General features: G+C 43.6%; 1 protein-coding gene across 8 annotated transcripts in view; it reads left to right on the top strand.

Annotated features, from left to right (window-relative positions):
- Positions 1-22,128, top strand: part of palld (palladin, cytoskeletal associated protein) — a 50,152-nt gene that overhangs the window by 5,447 nt on the left and 22,577 nt on the right. For 3 of the 8 annotated variants that reach the window (XM_041040958.1, XM_041040955.1, XM_041040952.1), the window contains exons 3-11: positions 14,194-14,369; positions 14,723-14,789; positions 15,598-15,715; positions 15,821-15,883; positions 17,907-18,048; positions 18,198-18,221; positions 18,937-19,056; positions 20,070-20,550; positions 21,869-21,904. In XM_041040958.1, the coding sequence (XP_040896892.1) occupies positions 14,194-14,369; positions 14,723-14,789; positions 15,598-15,715; positions 15,821-15,883; positions 17,907-18,048; positions 18,198-18,221; positions 18,937-19,056; positions 20,070-20,550; positions 21,869-21,904 (1,227 nt within the window). Of the gene's footprint in view, positions 1-14,193; positions 14,370-14,722; positions 14,852-15,597; positions 15,716-15,820; positions 15,884-17,906; positions 18,049-18,197; positions 18,222-18,936; positions 19,057-20,069; positions 20,551-21,868; positions 21,905-22,128 lie in introns of those variants that run through there. The other 5 variants (XM_041040957.1, XM_041040953.1, XM_041040956.1 and 2 more) reach the window with 4 other exon arrangements.

Below are 22,128 nucleotides of genomic sequence, written 5' to 3'. Positions count from 1 at the left end.
TCTTACCCGCAGAGCTGATTCCAAATTACAGCATGGTTTTTTATATGCATGTTTTTGTATGTGCTCCACAGGGACACAGGGCAGTTAATGGCTTCCTTCTCATTTCTAACAATCTGCCCATGAGAGTTTTGCTGTTATTTGTATGTGTTTGTGCAAGCATGCAGATATGTTTGCGTGTGTGTTTCTTTCTTTTTCTTCCTTTTTTTTTTTTTTTTAACATTCGAATGCCTGATTTCCATTTAGTGTTCATTTCCCATGGGCAGCTCCTTTGATGCAGTTGCCAGTCCAAGCAGGTGATGCACCTCCGTGCCTCCCTCTCAGTTCTCTCAGGCTAATGAGTTGCTGCTGAGCTGATGCCAGCATTTTGCACAGCCAGTGAAAGAGACATTCCTTGTGGCTGGGCGCTGGGCGCGGCCCTCTGTGGTCAGCCACAATTTGTCTCGGCCGGAGAGTCTTATGGTACCGAGCGCCTGGTATTCTTCAGTATGTCCTCATGCTCCTCACACACACTGTTTTATGCAATGCTCTGTTCATAATGATGCATCTCTGGTATTGGGATGCGTGTGTGTTTTATCCTTGTGGGAACCACTTTGAGCATTTTTTCAGTCTGAGGTCATTTTGGACTTTCTTTACTTCTTCAAGGGGCTAGTTTTGGGTTAAGATTAGCTGTTGGCATGATGGAATCGAAAATATATGCAGTCAGCGTAAGACCCTGGTGTGTGTGTGTGTGTGTTTTGTTGTTAAAGAGAACATTTCTAACCAAAATTGATGGTGTGAGGTCTGGTTGTGCAGAACACCAAACACGCTGCGGGTGCCTGATGACTGATTTCTCACTATTTCAATGCGTTGCAAAGCAGACAGAGAAAATCCATCTCCAATTGTGGCGTGCTCAGCGAGCTATTTTAGGCATTTTGTCTGATGCTCTTTCGTGTCATTACCCTCGCTGCCTGCTGTGCAAACAAGGCATTTCAAAACCTGACTTGGGGTTGAACGAAGAGAGGGGGGCATTTACGTTAGAGAGCAACCACGGCTTCTTGGTTTCAACCAAAAGCTCAAAACCACCAGGGAAACTTTTGGAGGCTGCTGAAGAATTCTGTTCATGAAATCGACACGAGGCGTCTCCAACATCAGGAGGAGACGACATCCCATTAATACTGATGGTGGAATTTGGTGTCAGACATGAAGTATGATCCGTGATTGAATTTAAACATACTGAGCCAACACTGACCAGCAGGATCGTAGACGCCAGCAGGCACATAAGCGTAAAAGGACGGACACATAGACGTGCAGTCCAAGTATTTATTTTACAAACTGTCTCTGTCTTTATACTTCCTGCATTGTTTAGTTTTATTCCCCCGGGATTATGCTGTTGTCAAATTAAAATCTTACCTTACAACAATACAAAAAGCTTCTCTCTGTCACAGACATGGCTCAGTCCTGGAAACCAAACTGTGGAATAATCCATCCCTGTACAAAAACACACACATCTGAGGCAGCAAGAAATATCTTGTTTCACCTTCTCCTATTTACTTGCTCTAAAAAAAATCTTTTTCATGTTCAAGTTGATTTCTACAATTTGGTTATATTTGGCCAAAGGAGTTTACTTGTAATTAAAATGTTGCGTTTCATCTAAAACATCATCATTTCTTCCAAACCAATTTTACTGTTTTGGTTTTCTTAGCTTGATTTAGGTTCAAGCTGCTGATGCACCGAGTGCCTGTCAATTTTGGGTGAAAAACTTTTAAATGAGCAACCAAAACCGTAACTGAGAAACCAAAAAATCTTCAAACAAACAAAAAAAAAAGCAAAGAAGAAACAATAATGAGTTGCAGTCATAAAATCAGTGCTCCTGATTTTACTGTGTGAAATAGTGACTGAAAAACCCAAAATGGTGAGAAAATGAAACATGTTCATGTTAAGGAGATATAAAAAAAAAAAAAAAAAAGATTTGAGGTTAGACAGTAGTTTTGGTTTTGGTTTCACAGTTTTTCTTTCTTTCTTGCAGACTTTTTGGCCCTGCATTGACTTCCTGCATTTTCACACCCAGATAAGGGAAAGATGCAGGTTTGGCTTCTACCAGCCTGTTGTTTCAGGAGCCATCATCTGTACCAGCTATGAGCTGCAGTAGCCCTTCCTCCTCCCACATTGTATGAAACAGACTGGTATGAGGTCATAGCAGGTGACCCACTGCTGACTCATGACGTAGCCTGACTGTAACGCTGACTGTTTGGCCTGTTTCAGGAAGGCCGTAATTTTAAAATCTCCCTCATGGACTCATTTGATCTCTGTGGGAGGAGGGGGAGAGGAAAGAGCACTGGTATTTTTATACCTGCTTTTTCTTTTTTTTGTTTTTTTAAATTTTGCAAGCATGATGTCATTTCATATTTAGGCTTCAAATAACGAGAGAACCTGGAGTAATGGTGGGGGTACTCATACTTCTAATTAACACTATATGGGGGACTGACAAAAACATAACATTCCTGAAACATGAAAACATTTAAGAAGGAGGAACTTAAACTCCTGATGCTGTATGGAGATTTTGCAAGTCGATGTGAGGTAGTCAGTTTGACGCATTATTCAGTTCTCACCATGCTGATAACGGACCGTGTGTTATACGTGTGCAAAGATATGTTTCGAGGCGTGAGTACAGTTGAGCGTGTTCATCGCAGGCTGCCAAAGATTTTTTTTGTGATGTAACCATAAATAGACAGAGCAGCTTTGGTGTATCACTGTCGAATCAGGCTTACTGCGGATTATACACATGGAGAGATCAGCAGTAAAACATTCGGATGGACACACGTCAGTGGTATTCCTCGGTGGTACGTTAATGGCAGCTGTGACGAATGGAGTTGTCCCATCTAAACCTCAGCGGTGGCCCCTGACTCTCCACCGGCCTAGAGACAGAGTGTGAAGTTTCACCCACTGATGTGAGACTTTTCCTTCTCCTCCTCCTGCTCTGGAGTCTAGGAGGCTCCTGACCATGACCCCTTAACACATATAGTCCCACCATGTCACACAGTGTACGGTGTAGCTCTGGACACATACTGTAGCTTAAAGTATGATGTTTGTGTTTCATTTTTCTTTTCATTATTCTTCAGCCGACAGGACCACACACAGGGTTTGAATTAAAAGTTCATTACCTGCCTTTATTTTCAAGGTTATATGACAGTATTGCCTTATATATGCTCACACACACAATGTAATTTTGACCTGCTGTGTAGCCTGTACTGTATGGACGATCTACAGTCAATACATAATCACAAAACTAAGCAATCAGGCGAGAAAGAGTTAAGTAAGAGAGGGAGTCGAGTAAGAGTAGAGGGAAATGAGATTTGTAGAGAGTTATAAAAGTGGATCAGTGACAGTTGAAAAAGTGGAATACCAGATTTAATATGAAGCATGTCTGTTGTGGACAAAGGCAGCAGTCATGCACGGCAGGAGGACGGTAATCTAAGACAAGTTCAACAGGAGGATGGGCAGAGGACACTCCATAAATCTTTACTCTGCACTTAAGCGTCTCCTCCGCACCGAGTGTCAGCAGGCCCGTTTGACCTCATGGCTAAACATGCACACGCTTACCATGAACATTAACCTGCTCCATCAGGCCTGCCGTGGTCAGGCGCACATGAACGCTCAGACAAACCGCTATCAATCAGATCACAACTGCTCAAGTTACCTGAGTTTCACACGAAACACAGGCTGAAAAAAAAAATTCATTCTATTGCAAGGATAGTGTTTCAGAAACTGGCCAGACACTGTTTAACAAGTTCAGGAATGGGCGAGGTATTACAGGACTCAGTTAAGGTTTGTAGTTTTGAGTCATCCGGGCCTCGGGGTCTGTTCCACAGCTGGGCTGTGAACAGTAAGCACCAGGTTACATTCCTCTGTTCACCTGTTAAATGACGCTCTGCTATTCATCATGCTTGATAAGGCATGGCCATTAGATTCAGCTTACAGTAATCTGCCTTTTGATGAGATATTTTAGGCCGTTATTTTTCCTGGACCTTGGATTCCTGTGCGGCTGCCAAAGAGCTGTGTTTGAAGTTGAGCCCGATTCAATTATGTATCTCTGACAATATTGAAGTGGTGGAATTTAGTGTGTGCCGTTGTATGTGTTTGTGTGTCTTGAGTGTTTTTGTCTGGATAGAAATAGCAGCAGACTCTCTTGGCGCTTAAAACCGTAGAATGTGTTTTTGTGTATTGTGCACTTGGCTGTGTGAAAATCCGAGTCTGTGCATGGATACTTATTTTACTAGCCGAGGAGAGGTCAAATGGGACTCATAAAAACAAGCTCAAGTCTTCCTTCCCATGTACATGTGACAGGATAACAGCTGCGTGAATGTTAAACTGTCTTAGGCTGAAACTCAAGCTATGCATCTTTGTTCCTCAGTCTGTCCATGTTTGTCTTCTGCGTATCAGTTGAATGAAATGTCCCTGCTTTTCCTTCCTTTCACTTCAGCGCTGAGGCTCCTGATATCATGGGGAGAGACAGTTGGAATGGGGGGGTCTGTGGCGTTCAGTTTCATAAGAAGTAAAGAGGAGGAGGAAGATGCATGTTTGGCGCATGTGTGTCTGATCAGGGCTCAGAGTCCATAAATTCAGAGTGAGGAGGAGAGGTCGCAGAGTTCAATCCCTGACAGCAACTTCAGCCTGTTGCCTCCATTGCCATTTATCTCCTCTTGGAGAATTTTGTTGGCAGTAGTTTAACAGTAATTTCTTGACTAATATGCATCCAGTTTCATCCAAGGCGTCTTATCAGTGTGTTGCTCGCTATGTTCGCCCTCAAAGACCATCTCAGACCGGCTGAGATTTGGCTCCAGAGCTGAAAATATTCAAGGATATCGATGCTGAGGTGCATTACCCACCCACACACCAGGAGAGGTGGTCTGGCTGTCCTGGAAGCAGATGTTTTTCTGTGTTTGTGCTTTTGCATGTTTGTGGCAAGGTCGGGGGTGGCTGGAGGAAGGGGGATCATGCACATTTGGTTTTTTTCAGTATGTTTACTTGCCTGGGCCTTCAGCAGACCAGAAACATGCCGCTTCATCTGTACAAAGAATTTCTTGAGTCAGAAATTGCACCTGGCCTCTGCAGTTAACAAGATGGCAACTGCTGCAGCACAAAGAAAAGGAGTAAATGTCGTTATTTTAATTGTTCCTGGTTGAAAGATTTAGCAGTGCAGTAGGTGAGTCAAAGCACAGACATACATACACAGACCGCAGATCTACGCTGTGTGGCTCAGCAGTTGCATTAACTCTGTCTAATTGTTGTTCCGAGAAAGTTATGATACATACCTAAAACACACACAGACTGCTCTGTGGTTTGTCTCCAGCTGTAATTACTCAGTGGCAGGAAGATCGATCATTATGGTCATGGAAGAACTTAGAAATTTGTAAATTGATGAAATTTGCTTCACAGGATCTGACGTAAGCACTCCCATAGCTGTGCCCATGGACTTAATGTAAGAATCTGCTGTATGTTGGATGTTTAAGGAGTAATAATAGTTTGATATAATTAGGCCAATGTCTCTTTCATTAACAAAAAAAAAAAAGATAAAAATAACTCCATGGTCAAACCACACCACACAGAATCAAAGTCTTTTTTTTTTGGGCCAGCAGTCCACTTCCTTTTCTTTGAGACTTCTTGTTGTTGTTTGAATCCGTGGGCTCATTTATTTTATATGGCTGATATGTTTAATTTTGGGCTCCTCTGGATGCAGCTTTTGTTGGTTTTCACGCTGGATTTATTTGACAGTTCGGACGATATATCGTCCTCACACTATGACATCATGAGAGGACGTAGTCTCTGTTTTTGTTAGTGTCCTTTGGTCTCCTTGGAGCAAAAACAGACAGAAGTTGCCATGACACTTTTTTTTTGTGATGTCAACTGACCCTTGAAAGACCTTTCTACTAAACAATGAAATATTCAGTGGAAGTGGGTGTGTGTGATTGGACACACATGAATGTTTGGTTGTTTGTGGTGGTACTGAGAAATGACTTGATTCTGTTTGTTTGTTTTTTTCTAATTCTCTTTACTTTCTGGAGGAGGTCTGAGACGGCCACTGTCAGTCAGTCAGTAATTAATAGGAACATCCAGAGACTGTAAACGTCCATCCTCTTATTAACCCATGTTTTATAGTCACTTAGGGGAAGTACGGTTCTTTTCATGCTGTTATCACTACAAATGGCAGCGAGCTCTTTCACAGACCAAAAGAATTTGAATAAAAGAACCACACGATTACAGTGTGAGCCACTGGGGCAGACGTCGTTAGGAGCGTGTTCCTCTCATCATGGATTTTTATGTTGTACAGTCTCACACAAAGACACAAGGAGAGCAGGCCTTCCTAGTAACAAGCACCACAAATAATCCCACCTGCCAGGCCCCAGTGGTAGGCTCTCAGGGTCTCCATTGACTGGGACCAAAATATCAGTGGTTCTGTCTGGATGAAAGCCTCTGTTTGAGCCCCTGCAGAGAGTAAAAGACACCACACCCGTTCATTCTGCTGTGGACTAAGCATCAGGCATCTCTGGCTCGAATCAAACCACAGACACCAAGTTTTTATCTGCTGGCCTTGGTGAATTTGAAGTTAGTAAGTTTGGGATTATTATACTGTGACATTGTGTGTGTGTGTGTGTGTGTGTGTGTGTGTGTGTGTGTGTGTGTGTGTGTGTGTGTGTGTGTGTGTGTCCGAAGCATGACCAGACAGTAGCCACAGCCATCTGTCTTGTACTTGCCAGGTGCTGCCTACTCAAAGTGGTCTATTTAGATCCTGACTTATGCAAGCTATTTTTGTTCAGGCCTAACTGGGGCTTTTTAAGTGGCCTACTTAGTTCTGGCATGTGGGATTTATTAAGTAAGGGCCAGTATATTTAGCGCCCTCTCTTTTTGTGTCACACTGTAGTACGTACTGTAGCGCCGCCATCTTTTATCTTCACGATATCCCCCTTCCTGCAGCCACAGAGGTTTCCATGGCGACAGGGCCGTTTGGCCGGAGCCCAGGGTTTGCTGTGGTGCTTTTGATGGTCAGCAGACTGTGGCCCCGGACTTGTATAGGAGCAGAAAAAAAAAAAAAAAAAAAAAAAGTTTTGTTTTTTGTTTGGGGGAGACAGATTCCAGAATGAAACCACAAGAAAATGCACGGCCACGAATCCGCTTGTTAAAATGTTTGTAGCCCACAAACCGTATCAGACTGGAGGAAGTTTACCTGTGTCCAGCACTGAGGCGGTTTAGAGTTGCAGTGAGTTTGACTAGTATGGGTAAGATTTATGTTTGTTGTAAGCAAGGGAAAAAACATGGAGGCAATTCAGCCAACCACTGGAATTATATGAATGAATTCAGTGTGGGCAGCTCTGAAGCAGTTTTTGTGTTTTAAATGCATCTTAAATGTATTTTTTCTGCTCTTCTGTCTTGTGTGGAATTTGGCAGCTCCGGGCTGCTCCCTCCCTCTCACCCCTCTGCTCGGTGTGAGCGTTGTGTGTATGTCTGACCGTGTGACTCAGAGTGGCTGTCCTGGTGTGAGAGTGTCAGTGGCTCAGTGCGTGTCATGCTGTCGGGAGGGGAAGCTCTGTGTGCAGCCTAAGATCAAGGAAATCACTTGTGACTTTGGTCCAACTAACCAGCACCAGCACGACGGCTCAGGTAAGTTACAGACTGAACAATCTTAGTTAGTGATGTCATTTGCTGGTACACTCAGGTGAAGCTTAAATAGTAAATCTCTTTTATTTGATTTTCACAGTACAGCCATAAATTATTGTTACAGGGGAGATTGTCAGACTGGGGGCGGTCGTGTACAGTCATCTCATCGAACGTGTCAGTCAGAGGATTTAGGTCTTTCACGAGATCACAGATAACTTTTATTTTGTGGTGTGGAAAAATGTGATGTTGCTCTCTGGAATAAGAGCTGACAGTGTATAATTTCTATTGGAAAGAACAAACCTATGAATGGGTTCAATGTGAACAACAAGAAAAACCTGCTTGTGTTTCACCTCTTTTAAATGTATTGATTTTGTCAGAGCCGCTGCCAAAACTGAAATTAAGTTGAACATGTGTGAATGTATGTGTGTGTGTGTGTGTGTGTGTGTGTGTGTGTGTGTGTGTGTGTGTGTGTGTGTGTGTGTGTGTGTGTGTGTGTGTGTGTGTGTGTGTGTGTGTGTGTGTGTGTGTGTCTTGTGGGGGCATCCCCATGAGTGCTGAGGTGTGTGAATTTGTAGTTCAGCTGCTGCACATGCCTGTCAGTTGACCCTCTCTCTCTCTCTCTCACATACAAACACACACACACACACACACACTTTTTTCACTTTTTTAAACCACAGTATGAATTTCACATTTTATTTCAACACCCATGACGATTCAGTCTAAACCATTTGCCTGCTTTGACCACCGACACTGAGATCTGCTCTCCTCTAATCCTTCAGTGGACAATGCCTGTTGAGGGACAACATGAGGGAGACTTTGCCAATCTAGCCTACCCTCCCCCTGGCTTAAAATTCCTGGGTGAAAAATATCCTTCATTGCTTCCGGTCAGAGCTCTGACTGTCCTCCGCAGCTGTTTGCTGTCCAGAATATTCCAGTGATCTCTGATCTCTGACTCCGATCCTGTGCTCCGATTAACAAGGCTCCATCATCAGATGGCCTCTGCTGCTTCATTGAGCTTAAGATTCCTGCATGTATCATCATCATATTACATATCATCATTTGTGTTTGCATTCATGAAGCAGAACTAAGGTCAGACTCAATTCTGGAATGCTAATATTTCGTTTTCAGTCCAGATGACAGCACTCAAACAGATGAACTACAGTTTAGTAGAAGATTTATCCATCTACTGTAGCTTTATTTAGATCAGTAACATACAGTACTAATCCTGAACAAATGGTATCATTTTAAATTATTTACCCTCTGGATGTTTAAAATAGTAATACACCACCACCCTTTCCCAGCAGTAAAACTGTGTCAGTATTAAGTCATGACTGAAGTGATTTAACTACACTCTGGTACAAACTACGACTGCTAATGTTTGCTAAGCAAGATGAAATTAGTCTGACAGACTGCAGCTGCACTAATCATATTTTTGGAAATATTTTTGGGGAAGAACTCCACAACAAGTTGGACGTCACATAAATGTTTGACTCATATAGTTAATATGGCTAACAAGTTAGCAAACACACGTGTAGTTACACATTCACCACATTTAGAATATTTGCATCAGTTTGGAGAATCAATGAATCCGATCTGTTTTGGTGTTCACTAGCTCGTGAACAATATAACTGATCCATCTGCTATTTGGTGCTGAGCAGCTAAAAAGTACAGTGGATTTATCAGAGCAGATTCACCTGAAACGAGAGCAAAATGAGAGCAGTGAGAATTGTGGGGCCACAAAACCAAAACAATGAGCTGAAAGATGCCAAAATGCTTTGTGGCTCTGACGAGAACTGCAGCCTCTCTCACATTACATGTCATGTAAGCAGGGACTTTAAGCCTTTGTTTATTTAACATGAGCCCACATCCATGCCAGTGTCTCTGTAGCCTACTTATGTGCAATGACGCTAATATGTTTGTGTGTTTGAGAAGGCGAGAAGGTAGAAAGCTGAGTGGATCTGCATTACGTTTCGGCATGTTAAGCTGCTCATTGTTTAATTATGGGAATATTTAGTTGGGCATGTTAATGATTCACTGAATGGTAGCCATACTGGTACCACTGCATACCTGGAGGGCAGGTAAATGATGCATTATGTGGTATTATGGAAAATTACAGTAATAAGGAGGGCTGCGGCGGGAATAAATATTTTGCAGCTTGAGTGAGGTTGTGCTTATAGACCTTTCACTGAGCCTTTTAGAGCTGCATTCATTGTTGGTTTCAGTCAGCATCCGTGGGAAACCCAATCTGCTTTCCATTTTGTGTTTGCATGAATCAGGATATTTCTCTGTTGTGGATAATAAAACCAACATTGCTTGCTATAGAGTTTGGGCAGTTTCAGTTGACCTCTATTGTAGTTTGTAATTAGGGATAAAGACAGCCTTGATGCCGCTCTTCTTGTCCAGTTGCACTTTGGTTGACTTCTGTGGTCCACAGGCTCAAATCTGAACACTGAGAGCAAACTTGGGAGTAAAATCAAAGACAGACTTGTCTGCAGAAGTATACATCCAGTCTTCCCATGTCATATATCTCCAAGTGATCGCTGATTGACTTGTGGGTGTGTTTGCCCGAGCGTGTCACTCCTACATCCTGTCAAGGTCATTTTTGCGATTGAGCCCTCCTTCTCTCTCTCTCTCTCTCTCTTTCTCTCTCCCCTCTGCGCTCTGGCCTCCGCTCGTTTGGGTTTGCGGTGAAACTGAGCCTTGCTTCATAAAATTTTCCATCAACAGCAGCAAATAACAACAGGGTCAGATGAGGAGAGTGTGGCCCTCAGCACGCACTATGGCCTCTGGTTTGGCCTGTCGTGTGGAATGCTCTCTTCTTCTGTGTGTGAATAGGTTAGCATCATTAAACCGAGATCATCCTCCCATTGATGTCTGAGGCGTCATCTGGCCTCAGTTGTCTGAAGTGAGACGTGTATAATTGCTTTCTCACATGCTATCTTTATTCAGAGAGCTGTCGACAGGCTGGTTGATGGTGATGGTGGGATGTTTAGTCACCATCTTGGCTGGGGGCCCCAGGCTGAGAGATGAATAAAGATTTGAGGCCTTACTCATGACGCCTATTGACTTTCAGCTATTTTGCATGCATTTTCTGAATAGTTGTGTTTTATAATGGTATTGTGTTCGGAGGAAATGGGTGGTAAACCTACATTCTGCCAAGAAATTTCTACCTTCACTCAGTTCTCTCAGAACGCCGAGTGACTGCTTTTCTAACACACCCTGCTTCCCCTCCAAATGAGCCTATTGATGGTTGAATTCCTTCTGCGCCTCCTGGACTGTATGTGACTCAACAAAGTCGCCACTCCCCGACTGGAGAGAACACTCCATGCTTTTTAAGGCCTAGCACCATGTTCAGCACATTCCAATGAAATAGAGAGGGGATTAAATAAACATTACCGTCTGTCTCTAAATGAGTTTACTCAGTAATTATGCATAATGGTAGATCATTAAGGTTGATTAATAAGGGGTTTTTATTGTTGTGCTTGTTGGGAATGGTTTGTGCTTCCTAGTTTATGCTCAGTCAACCCTCAGAGAAGCACGAGCTGATGAGTCTCGTGCCCCTACTCTGTGTTTTGTCAAATTGTGCCCAAGCACATTTACATTTCCATCCCTTTCCTCCTCCTACTGAGCAGATGGTCTGTGTTTTAAATTCAGCGAGACGAGCCTGGTAGACCTTTGTGCCATAACCAGAATGGAAAACTACTGAAGAAAAAAAAAAACTCGTAAGTCCACTGATAAATGCTTTAGTTATATTTTTGCATTTTAGTTCACACATGTTGCTGCATGGAAATGCCAAATTTTCCTTTCTCGAAACCCGGACAGATTCAGGCCACCCTCTGGAAAACATATCCCCCTGCTGTTTGCCTCTGTTCACTATAGTTACACATACATACACAAAACACACAGTACCTCCAACAGCCTTAACATGCCCCATCACAAAACCATAGTCATTAGTTTAATGATGTCATGTGTTACATTAAGCCCTTTCCTGTATGTGTTTTATTTAACAGCGCTCAAAAAATGTCCAAATGATTTTCCTATATTGAAAGGGGATTTGTATTGTGCGGTCCACATCAGACTTGGAGCATATGGCTGCAAAGTCCATAGTGGGCCATTTTGATTGATTCACCGAGTGACTTAAAAGAAAGTAGAGAGGTTTAACCAACAAAAGAAACCTGAGTTTCCCAAGAAAATCCACAGCAGACATGGCAGTCTCCCAAACGAGTTGTTTTCCCTTCTCTCTGCCTGGTTATAATCTGGAAAAATGGATTTCAAAACCACACAGACATATTGGTTTGCTCAAACAATCAAATTTGTACTCCCTGTCAGTTTTGTACCAGAGCGCTTGGCCTGTGTCATCTAACAAAGTCAAGTCGCACAGGATGCCCGTGTTGTCCCAGCCTTTCTCTGTCTGGATCATGTGTCTGATGCACAGACAGCCGCCGGGGTGTCTGGACTGTGGCGGGTGACTCTTGGCCTTCCATTGCCTGGAGGGCTAACACTCCAGTGGATAAGGTCTCCCTGCTCGTGCCAGAAACAGTTCATTAGTCCCCAGCCAAGTTTCCTTTGTTTCACTTCACCAAGCGATAAGACAGAGGAACTTCCCCGAGGAGTCTGTTGTGTTGGGGGCAGATTGGTGTAAAAACAATGGCAGAGAAAGCAGAAACAGAGTGACAAGGCTCTGCTCTGCTCCACCTGTCACTGCTGCTGATGAATTGCTCAGTGTGATCCGTCTCGGTATAAGGACTGAGCGTATAATTTTTCCTGTCTGACCCGGCCTGACTCACGCTCGTTCACCTCCTGTTCCTGCACTTTGCCGTTTCATTCATTCACTTTCTCTGTCTGAGTCTCTGATCTCACACCCACTCTGTCAGGTGTAAATCCTCGAGTATGAAGCGTTGTCTGAATATTTTGGCTGATGGATTGCTTTCTGGAACAGGAGCCAGCCTGCTGTTTGACTGACACGCCAGGGTGTATAAAATCAAGTAACGGCCTTGCAGCAGGATGTCAGGAATTTTTATACAGCTCTCCAAGATAGCTGGCTGTCCTCAGGTCAGGGCTCTGGATGGACAGAACAGCTGTTCTTCTGGCATTTTGGGAATTCCTGCCCCTCCTCCTGTCAGTGCAGAGGTTGAGAGGTGAACAGGACACGTATGCCCTTCCTTTTAATAAGGTGCTGATAGGCTGTACTGATTGTAGTGTGTCAGTGGAGGGTTAGGGTTGGTGGCCATCTTGATTTGATATGTAATAACGCACTTAAAAAATGGACATCAGTACTATCAAAAGCAACATTCTCCCAGAAACCATGACGTTTGAGGCCTTGACATTTGTGTGTGTGTGTTTGAAGGAAATGTGTGGTGTTAACCCTGTTGTGTGATCCTGTGTTTGATGTGGTAACATGGTGCTGTAGGGCGGGGGGTGGGGTGTGGGGGTCTCCTTTAATCATAACTCTGTGAAGAGAGATGAGACAGAAGAAGCTGGTTGTGTTGTAGACTCTCTCTCATCCCTCCTGGGTCCCAGATCGGGGGAACAGAGCCTGAGTTAGCAGACCCCAGGGAGGTGGTACAGGGGCCCGAGCGCCTGCCCAGACACAAAGAGCTCTGATTGGAAGGAGGGAAAGGGTGTGTCTGCTTCCCGTAACACGGCGTCTCGTCAGTGCCTCGGGGTGGCTCACATTTGGCAGATATGCCCAGAGGGTGTGTGTGAGTGTGTGAATGAGTAGTTACTGATGTGAGCAGATTGGCAGGCCTCCATCATATTTGGCAAAGGTATATTTAAGTTCAAGTATTTGTCAAGAAGAGTGATGGTTCTTACTTATGAGATAAGACTTTATTTAAAAGGTAAATAAATTTCCTGATTCATGATTCCTGTCGCCTGTGGTCTACAAGGTACATTTTTTTCTTTACTGGAATATTTATTTCTTTTGCCAATAAAACCCTGTTCTCTGTAAAGATCTGGATCTCATGATCCACAAATCAATCTTATTGTTTATACTCTTTTAAAAGACTCATTTATAAGTTGTGACTGCCAGTGTCGCTGCATGCCCTTATCGTAATAATTAAGTTGGTGAGTATAATACATGGGGGGAATACTGCCTAAAATACCCACATATAAATAAATCATAGTACAAATGCATCATTTTAATAATAATAATTTCAAATACGTAATCAGTTACCACTAAATTAAAATGTACAGGTGAGGATTGGCACTCTAAGCTATTAGATGTGCTGTCATGGAATTTGCTTCATATATTCAGTGTCCCCAGAGTATTAATTCTGTTCATTTTGGTGATCCTCTTGCTTTTCCCCTAACTTGTTCCCAAAAGGTTGACTTTGATAACCTGACTTTTCATTTTCAGTTTGTCCAACACTTTGGTTTACGACCGAAATACCTGCAAAACTAATGAACTTCCCATCAGCCCAGTGTTAGCATTCTTACATCCAAGTGTAGTTTGATGTTTCAGGAGATTACTGGAAGGCTTTGCTCAGTAATGAAAAACAGTTGTTCTGATTGGCACAGCATGTTAAAGTAACCAGAGTTGTGTTTCACCTCCTCTGCCAGGTGGTTCTGTGAAGGCCGCGAGCTGCACACCTCCCCTGACATACAGATCTGGAGGGATGGTGACCTGCACACACTGGTGATCGCTGAAGCCTTTGAGGACGATACGGGACGTTACACCTGCGTGGCGTCCAACAGCCTTGGAGCAGACAATACCTCTGCTGAGGTTTACATTGAAGGTCAGAAATTAAAAGTGTCATTTTCACATCAGGAAACTGTTTATGGGCTTTGGCCGTAGCTTGTCTGCTCTTGCCAGTGCTTTAGAGCAAAAGGGGAATATTGCTTTATGGCATGAAATTAGACTTTTTTTATTTTTCTCGCACAACTGTGCTTTGAGTGTTAGTGGACTGAGAGACTGGACTGAGAAGCAGTGTCCTTTTTGTACAGTATTAATGAGCATACGTTTAGGACAGTTAAAAACAGCAGAGCTACTTTCCTAGGAATTTGTCGATTGTTAGCATTTTTACTGTTAAATGGTCTGTATCATAAAAAAAAATAACCATCACGGCTTCTGTTTTTTGTGACATTGTAGGAGCTTCGTCATCAGACTCAGACGGAGAAGGGGCAGCGTCAAAATCCAGATCAGGAACCATGCCTCAGTACGTGTTTCTGCATGACCTCACGTGACCTCATGACCAGTGAACCTCGAAACCCTGAACAGGTTAACTGAGCCCTGCAGCAGCTAATCAGGTCTGCTGCCTGCTCCTACTTAACCAGGCCCTTAAAAGGCCCCTAAAGAGCCATAACCCCAACTCCATACACAGTCCACAATCTAAATAATGAGAGGTGCAGAGGTTTAATATGGTAAAAAAAAAAATCACCGTCAGGTTTGTCCCCTGTATTTATTTCCAAATGTTAAACTTTTCACCCCTTGTTCATTACCACTCCCTTCTTTTTGCTTTTCTTGCTTTTCTCTTGCATCATTCAGCTTTATATGAGGAATAACAGCAACTTATTAATTTAGTGAAAAGCAGCGTCATAGCTCAGATCCAGATGTGGAAGCATTTGAGAACTTTTTTGGTATTTTTTTTCGATATAGCACTTACTAGACTGACAAAAATCCTGTCACTATATATATGTGATTATCTTTGTGCAGGATCTGGATCAAAATCCATGTAAAAAGTTCAAAACATTTTCTGTTATGAAAATAATGCTCCATCTAACAGTACTCAGTGCTCAGAGCACTTTCTAATTCTCGAAAATGTTTTGATTATTATCTGTTGTATAAATCTGCCTCTGGACTACTTCCTGATTCCCTTTCTGTTTACACACTGAAGCCAAGCTCACTGATATCATCTTAATTGCTGGGGAGACAATCTTCTTTGAGTCAAGTATCATAATTTAACTGAAAGCATATAGAGTCAAAGCAAAAGGTTTGTGTGCTGATTTATGTTTTGCTTGTTTTAGGGTGCAGAAGAAAACTACGTCCATGTCCCTAACTATACGCTCATCCTCACCCAAAACCCATGAGGTCCTTCCTCATCGCTCCACCCTGGTCCAGTCGCTGTCTCAGCCGCCACAGCGGGTAAACCACCCACAGCACAGTACAGAGGAGTCACACAGGCTCATGCACATGGTCAGAAAATGTGGACTCCACCTGTTTGGAGAGTAAGTTTGTGTTGTCTTCTAGATGCAGAGCCCAGTGTCGTCACTGTATGGTGGTGAGGTGTCAGGCCCTCCTATATTCACCAAGGTAAGTCTGCATACTATATAAATACTACATGATGAACAGTTAATGGACACCCAGACATGATGCACATATACAGCCTCCAATTTTCTGGTTGATTTTTTTTTAACCTGGCTGCAGCGACTTTTCTCCCATTCAGCCTCAAACACATTGAGGCTGATGCTGGAAGATAAGACCTGGTTGGCAGTTTCAGGCGTTTCAGTTCATCCCAAATGTCTCAGGTCTCCTGAAACAGGAGGGGCCTTCCTCAAACTGTTGCATCAAGCTAGAAGTATACAGCTAAAATATTTTTTGTCTGCGCTGAAGCATTAAAATGTCCTTTAACTGAAACCAGGGGACTATCACCCAAACCATGACAAACAGCCCCACATACTTACATGCAGTACATCATGCATGCAATATATGCACGCATACATACACAGAACCTGATACACATGTACTCAGACTCCTTGCTTTACCATAATAACAGTATGCAGCACTGTGGCTTTCAGCAGTGGGGGTCAGACAAAACAAAAGCTTTGATGAGAGAGCTCCTCCTCCTGCTCCACATCACCCTCTTCCAACTCTGACTCTTCGACACTCTCACAACAGCCCCCCAGCTCCCTCTCCCTCAGGCTGTGGGTCTTGTGATGGCGGGTCTGAGACGGGCTGAGGCACAGCTTCAAACAGCCCTGCCAAACCCACAAGGGTCAGGTCTCTTTCACTCTCGTTCAGCCAGTCAGGCCCTAAATCATTTTTCACTCCATTACAAAAGACATTTGTTTTTCTTCACCCGCCTTCTTTAAAAACTGGCGCAAGCTTTAATCATCCCAATGAGAGAGGATGTTCGCCTCCAGTGAAGTCAGCACCGTGATGTCACCCATATCACACACCCACACACACACACACACACACACACACGCTGTCAAACCCATGATGCACATCCCACCCTTGTTCTTCCCAAAATACACCAAACACACACAGTCACGGAGAAAGAAAGAGGCTCAGGCTCACACGCACATTTATTTACACTGACGCTGAGTGCCGCTTGTTGATGGACGCACCAGTCTATGTCACTGCAGCCCTGTCAGCTGGAAGAAGAGACAGCAGACAGTGTTGACACTGACCCCTGGGTGGATGTTTTTTTCAGTTCTGCAAAACTATAAACTGTCGTGTGATTGGCTGGACACAGCAGTTAAATTTGTAAGGATGAAGTCCTGTGATTTGGAGGTTAAGAGCGTCCAATATGGCTGTTTCCACACATTTACTGTAACTATAGCAGATAAGAGTATAAGTGATAATGAACAGCATACAGCTGAGTCTAATCTTAGCTGCCTTGAAGGTTTCCGTCCTCCTCATTCTGAAAGTGAACCGTTGTCTTAAGCTGGCTTAAACTTAATTATTTAAATAAGTAAATCATTGTACACATACTTTCACACAATCACAAGGTGGTCCTTCCTTCTCTTCTGTTTGGGAGAGATCCTTTCATAGACTTCCAAAAGGCAGGTATTAAACTGTCAGTGATGACAAAAAAAAAGATTGTGTCTGACAACCTGTCAAATACAACTTGCACTTTCCGTTCATCATTTTCCAAATATCTGAGAAATGATTTAAAGTTGAAACACAATATATTTTTTTTATAAGTTGCCAGCATTAAATGTCAGCTGTTTGGAACAAAACAGATGCTTTTTTTAGGCTAAAGTTAAAAGAAATGGACAGTGTGAGCAGTCAGATTTATCGTGTTTTGGCCAAAACCAGACAGGTCCAATAAAATGTCAGAGGACGTCAAGTTCTTGGAGGAAAGTCTCTTAGCATTCTAACAAATTATTGTATCTGTAAAGTTTTTAAGAATCATGTTCGCCAGATGGAAACCAACAAATAGTGGTTCTGTCATTGCCCTGAAAACGCCTCAGGTGGTGTTTTGTGACAGTGTGTCGCCGTCAGCCCTCCCTCTGTCTCCACCTATGTCCATCTCTGTCTCTTGTGAAGTAGATTTATCCTTTTCATTACCCGTTTCAGTGTCTTGCCTTTCCCTCCTTCCTCTGTGTAGCTCTTGCAGGATGCCCAGGCGTCCGAGGGCCAGGTGGTGGTTCTGGAGTGCAGGGTCCGTGGAAGCCCTCCTCTGCAGGTCCGATGGTACCGCCAGGGAGAGGAGATCCTGGACTCCCCCGATTTTCGGATTCTCCAGAAAAGTGAGACGTTCTTCTCAGTGATCCTGAGAAGCTCATGGGCGCTGACTGATTTTTCATTTTTAGCATTAAATTTAAGATCCATATTTCTAATAACCAAAACGTTTCTGTGTCCTTCTCTTCTCCTCTGCCTGTAATGAACTTTGAATCAGAGCCTCGATCTGCAGCTGAGCCAGGTACAGTATGTGACCTCAACTCCTCCAGGGTCTATCATTATATGACTCTGTCAATTACAAGACTGCTTTCATCTTCCCAACAGTACTCAGTGGTTTAAATTAGTAACGGATTATTAGCTTTGTCTGGAGACTTAAGTTGAGTTTGATGGTTTCATTATCGGCTACGGGCTTTCACTTGGTTACGACTACGGCACATCACGAGTCAGTGAGTCTGTGTCTCACAAGACATTATCACACCTACTACAGTCAGAGGGAGTCCCTGGGAAAGTCTGAGAAACCCCACCACACGCAAACTCAAACGCATAAACACACGCACACACAAAGTCGCGGATAAATAATGAGACGCGCACATGCATTTCCCACCTGTGTGAGTCAGGGGTCGTTTCAGGTGTTACTTTAAGGCTGTGAGTCACTCAGACGTCCCTGAACATCTGTGCTTCAGTCTTTATGCGTGTGTGTGTCTGTCTGTCTGTTTTTCATGAATGGTTACATCCATCTCTCTGCCTGCTGCTTTCTGTGTGTCTGGCTTTAACCAGTGACTCACCAGTCTACACGAAATGTCCATCATCCGTCTACCATGTACAGACTTTGTCTTCCTGTCCATCTAATTCTTCTATTACATCTCATCACAAAAAAAAAATCTTGTGTCAGCATGTCATTCCCCTCTGTGCTGTGTCTTTTCATTAACCTGTACTGATGGTGGCTGTTTTTTCAGAGGAGATCTGCACCCTGGTGATAGCTGAGGCCTTTCCAGAGGACGGAGGTCTGTTCTGCTGCACCGCGTCCAACCCATATGGCTCCATAAACAGCACGGCCCAACTCACTGTCACTGCAGGTAGGGCGAAGCCAAGGTGGGAGTTCCCTCAGATGCAGTTTCTGTTTATCCGGTAAAAAAAAAATCCTCAAAGTGTCTGGGAAAACACCCAAATGCTTTCATTTTTTCTCACATGTGGTTTTGAAAGCTATTCTTCCATTACATAAGCCTTCTGCGTTAGCTGCCTTCACCTGTTTATTCTACGTAGGCTTCACTATAAGGACAAAATTTTGATATTCAAGCCATAGTAACAGATGATGATGCAATGATAAACCAGTCTTCAAAAAACACTGGAAATGCTGCATTGAACAAACAAGAATAACCTTATTTAACACAGATATATTTACTTGAAGCTATACTCCTTTTTTGTCATTTGCAATTTCCCTTAGGGGATCAATAAAGTATATTTATCTATCTATCTAATGAGCCTCAAAGTTCCATCTCCACCATTTTTTAAAGCAAGATCACCAGTATATTATTTGAAATGCCCCAAATGATGTAAGAAGATGTTTTTATCAAAAGACAGATGTCTCATTGTAAAATTAAACAAAGTGAAATGCAGAATTTACAAAGCATTCTTTTTTTTCCACAACAAAAGTAATCCGGTAAATGAGTCAGGGTTTGGTCAGTGACCTCTGAGAGGCCAGTAGTTCCCTGGAGGTCCTGTGGTTTGGGGTCGGGGGTAAAAGTCTTTGTGTTCTGTCTCAACAAGATGATCATCTTTTGTCCTGTGTGTTATTGCAAAGTCTGTATTGGGGGGAAAAAAGGTGGGAGTTGATTTCTGTTTGTATTATCACAGACAGACGTGTGTATGTACAGCACAGGACTCACTGCACATTTAAAGGAAAGGCTGAATAAACAGGAACTGCATCAGCCTGACTGGATCCAGCTGCTGCTGTAGATCACATCAGCTGTGACACAGTCGTGTGTGTGTGTGTGTGTAATCTTCATCTACTGAGCTATGTGGTGGCCAGAAGAGAAACTTGACATTAAAGTCCAAAATTTTCCACTTTCCTCTTGTTTGTTTCCCTCAGTAGCCGAGGACTCATCCAGTAATGGCATGTCTGGAGATAGCTCAGGGTTTGAGGATACGGCAGCCTTCCCCCCTCCTCCCCCACCCACAGAGATCAGCCTCCTGGAGCTGCCACCCAAGACGCTGCCTCAGTCCGGCACCGAGGCTTTCCGTATCAAGGAGCTGGAGATCTGGCCCAGCGTGTCAGCTCTGCCTCCGGTACAAATAGGCTCAGAGGTGGAGGACAAGGACAAGGGAAAAGAGTCTGTACAGAATGGTCAACCCCTGAATCTGCCGTCACCTCCAAGCCCACCTAAAGAGACCACACCGCCACCCCCACCTCCACCTCCACCTCTACCACAGTATGACCCTACGGCAGATGTCCCAGTCATAGCCCAAAGCCCAGCTCATGTGGCACCAGACTCACCTCCGACCCCAGGCAAGCTGTCTCCATCCCCCGCGAAGGACGGTCCTCCTCTGCCTACCAAACCCAAACCAAAGCTGTGAGTACCTGTCATGTCCCCATGTGTCTGTGCCCCGGGGGCAGGCTAGTCACCAGGGAGGGCTGGTGGGAGGGCGACAGGCTGGGAGGACTGTCTGAGGTCTGGTGGAAATGATAGCGTTGTGTCTCCGTTTTGTGAAAGGGTTAAAGGGGGAATCCCAGACCTTTTCAGAACAAAAGCATATTCCCCTGCTTTTATGTTGGTGTCAGTGTGGCATCGTGTGTGCCAGGGCGAGTCTGCCAGCTGCTGTCTGTCTGTCTGCGACTGTAAACAGATCCGTGCGGCTTTTGCTGGATGGCTCCTATTGTTTGTGTCTGACCTCGGACTGCATGCCCAGCCCAGGACAGAGCCACTGTGTGTTTTTCTTTCCCTGAACACCTTTCTGTGAGCTCTATAGGGATCAGGTAGGATGTCACTGTTATTAGAGGAGAGTTGGGCATTGAATGGCTTTGTGTTCAATGGTCCTGTGTTTTGAGATGTCTGCAGCGAACAAGCCCCTTGTGCATGGATTTCTATCACACTTTCAGACAGATTCCTATTTTTAAACTATGTTTTGGCCTTAGTAGAAAGAAAGCTGATTGCTCACTGATGCACTTCTCATCATAACTGATAGCAGACCACATAAATAATTGTAGTATATTTTTTCACTTGGTCGGTTATGAGATATTTGTTGTTTTGGTTTTAGCCATGCTAGATATTGCAGTGTCAGTTGGTCGGTTCGACCTCTACTTTGATCCACATATCGATATTTATAAATATCTCAGTGTATTAGATATTAGATTCATGGGTCGCAGAGAATGGATCCTACTGCCTCTGGTGATCCCAGACGTTTCTTCTGGCACCACCATGAGGTTGATATCTGGAGCTCAGAATAAAGTATCTCAGAAGCTATGAGATGGAATTTGCTACAAATATTCATGTTCCCATCAGGATGAACTGTAATACCAATGGTGATTTCCTGACTCTCTCCTCAGGACAACATCACATTTTTCACTTGCAATATTTTTCCTTTTAGTATCTTCACAGTGCTGAACAATGCAACAGTACATCCCATCAAAAGCAGAAGGTTAACAGTGTTGCCATGGGTTACGGCAGGCTGCATGTAGACTTTGGTCTTTGCATTGCATGTGTACTTACTTTGATTCCTGCGAATGGGTGCTATTGCATATCTGTCGCCTTACGTTCTTGCTCTGGGGTCAGGCTCTGGGTCTCTGTAAAGCACTTTGAGACAGTTTTGACTGTGGAAGGAGCTATATTAATAAAATTGAACTGAATTGAATTGAATAAAAGTTATGACTTGTTAATTCTGTGCTTCCAGAGCTGAGCATAGAGAGGAGGAGGCAGAAAATTACAGGTAAATATTTGGCCGTGGGGATGATGCTCTGGATGTGGTTTGAGTGGTTCCACATGTAGCTTGTGTTAATTAATCTATCATGGAATCAAACACAGAATCAGCCATACCTGATTCATTAAACCTTCACATTAGACAAAAGCAGAGTGACTTTTATCACATACTTTAAATTCAGTGTGTGAGTTTGTGGGTGGAAAATCTGTGTGGATCAGATTTATATAGTTAAA

This window comes from Toxotes jaculatrix, chromosome 6 (genome assembly GCF_017976425.1).
Source record: "Toxotes jaculatrix isolate fToxJac2 chromosome 6, fToxJac2.pri, whole genome shotgun sequence".
NCBI classification, from domain to species: Eukaryota; Metazoa; Chordata; class Actinopteri; family Toxotidae; genus Toxotes; species Toxotes jaculatrix.
Note: the sequence above shows the minus strand (reverse complement) of the source record. Positions and strands in the feature narration are given on the sequence as shown.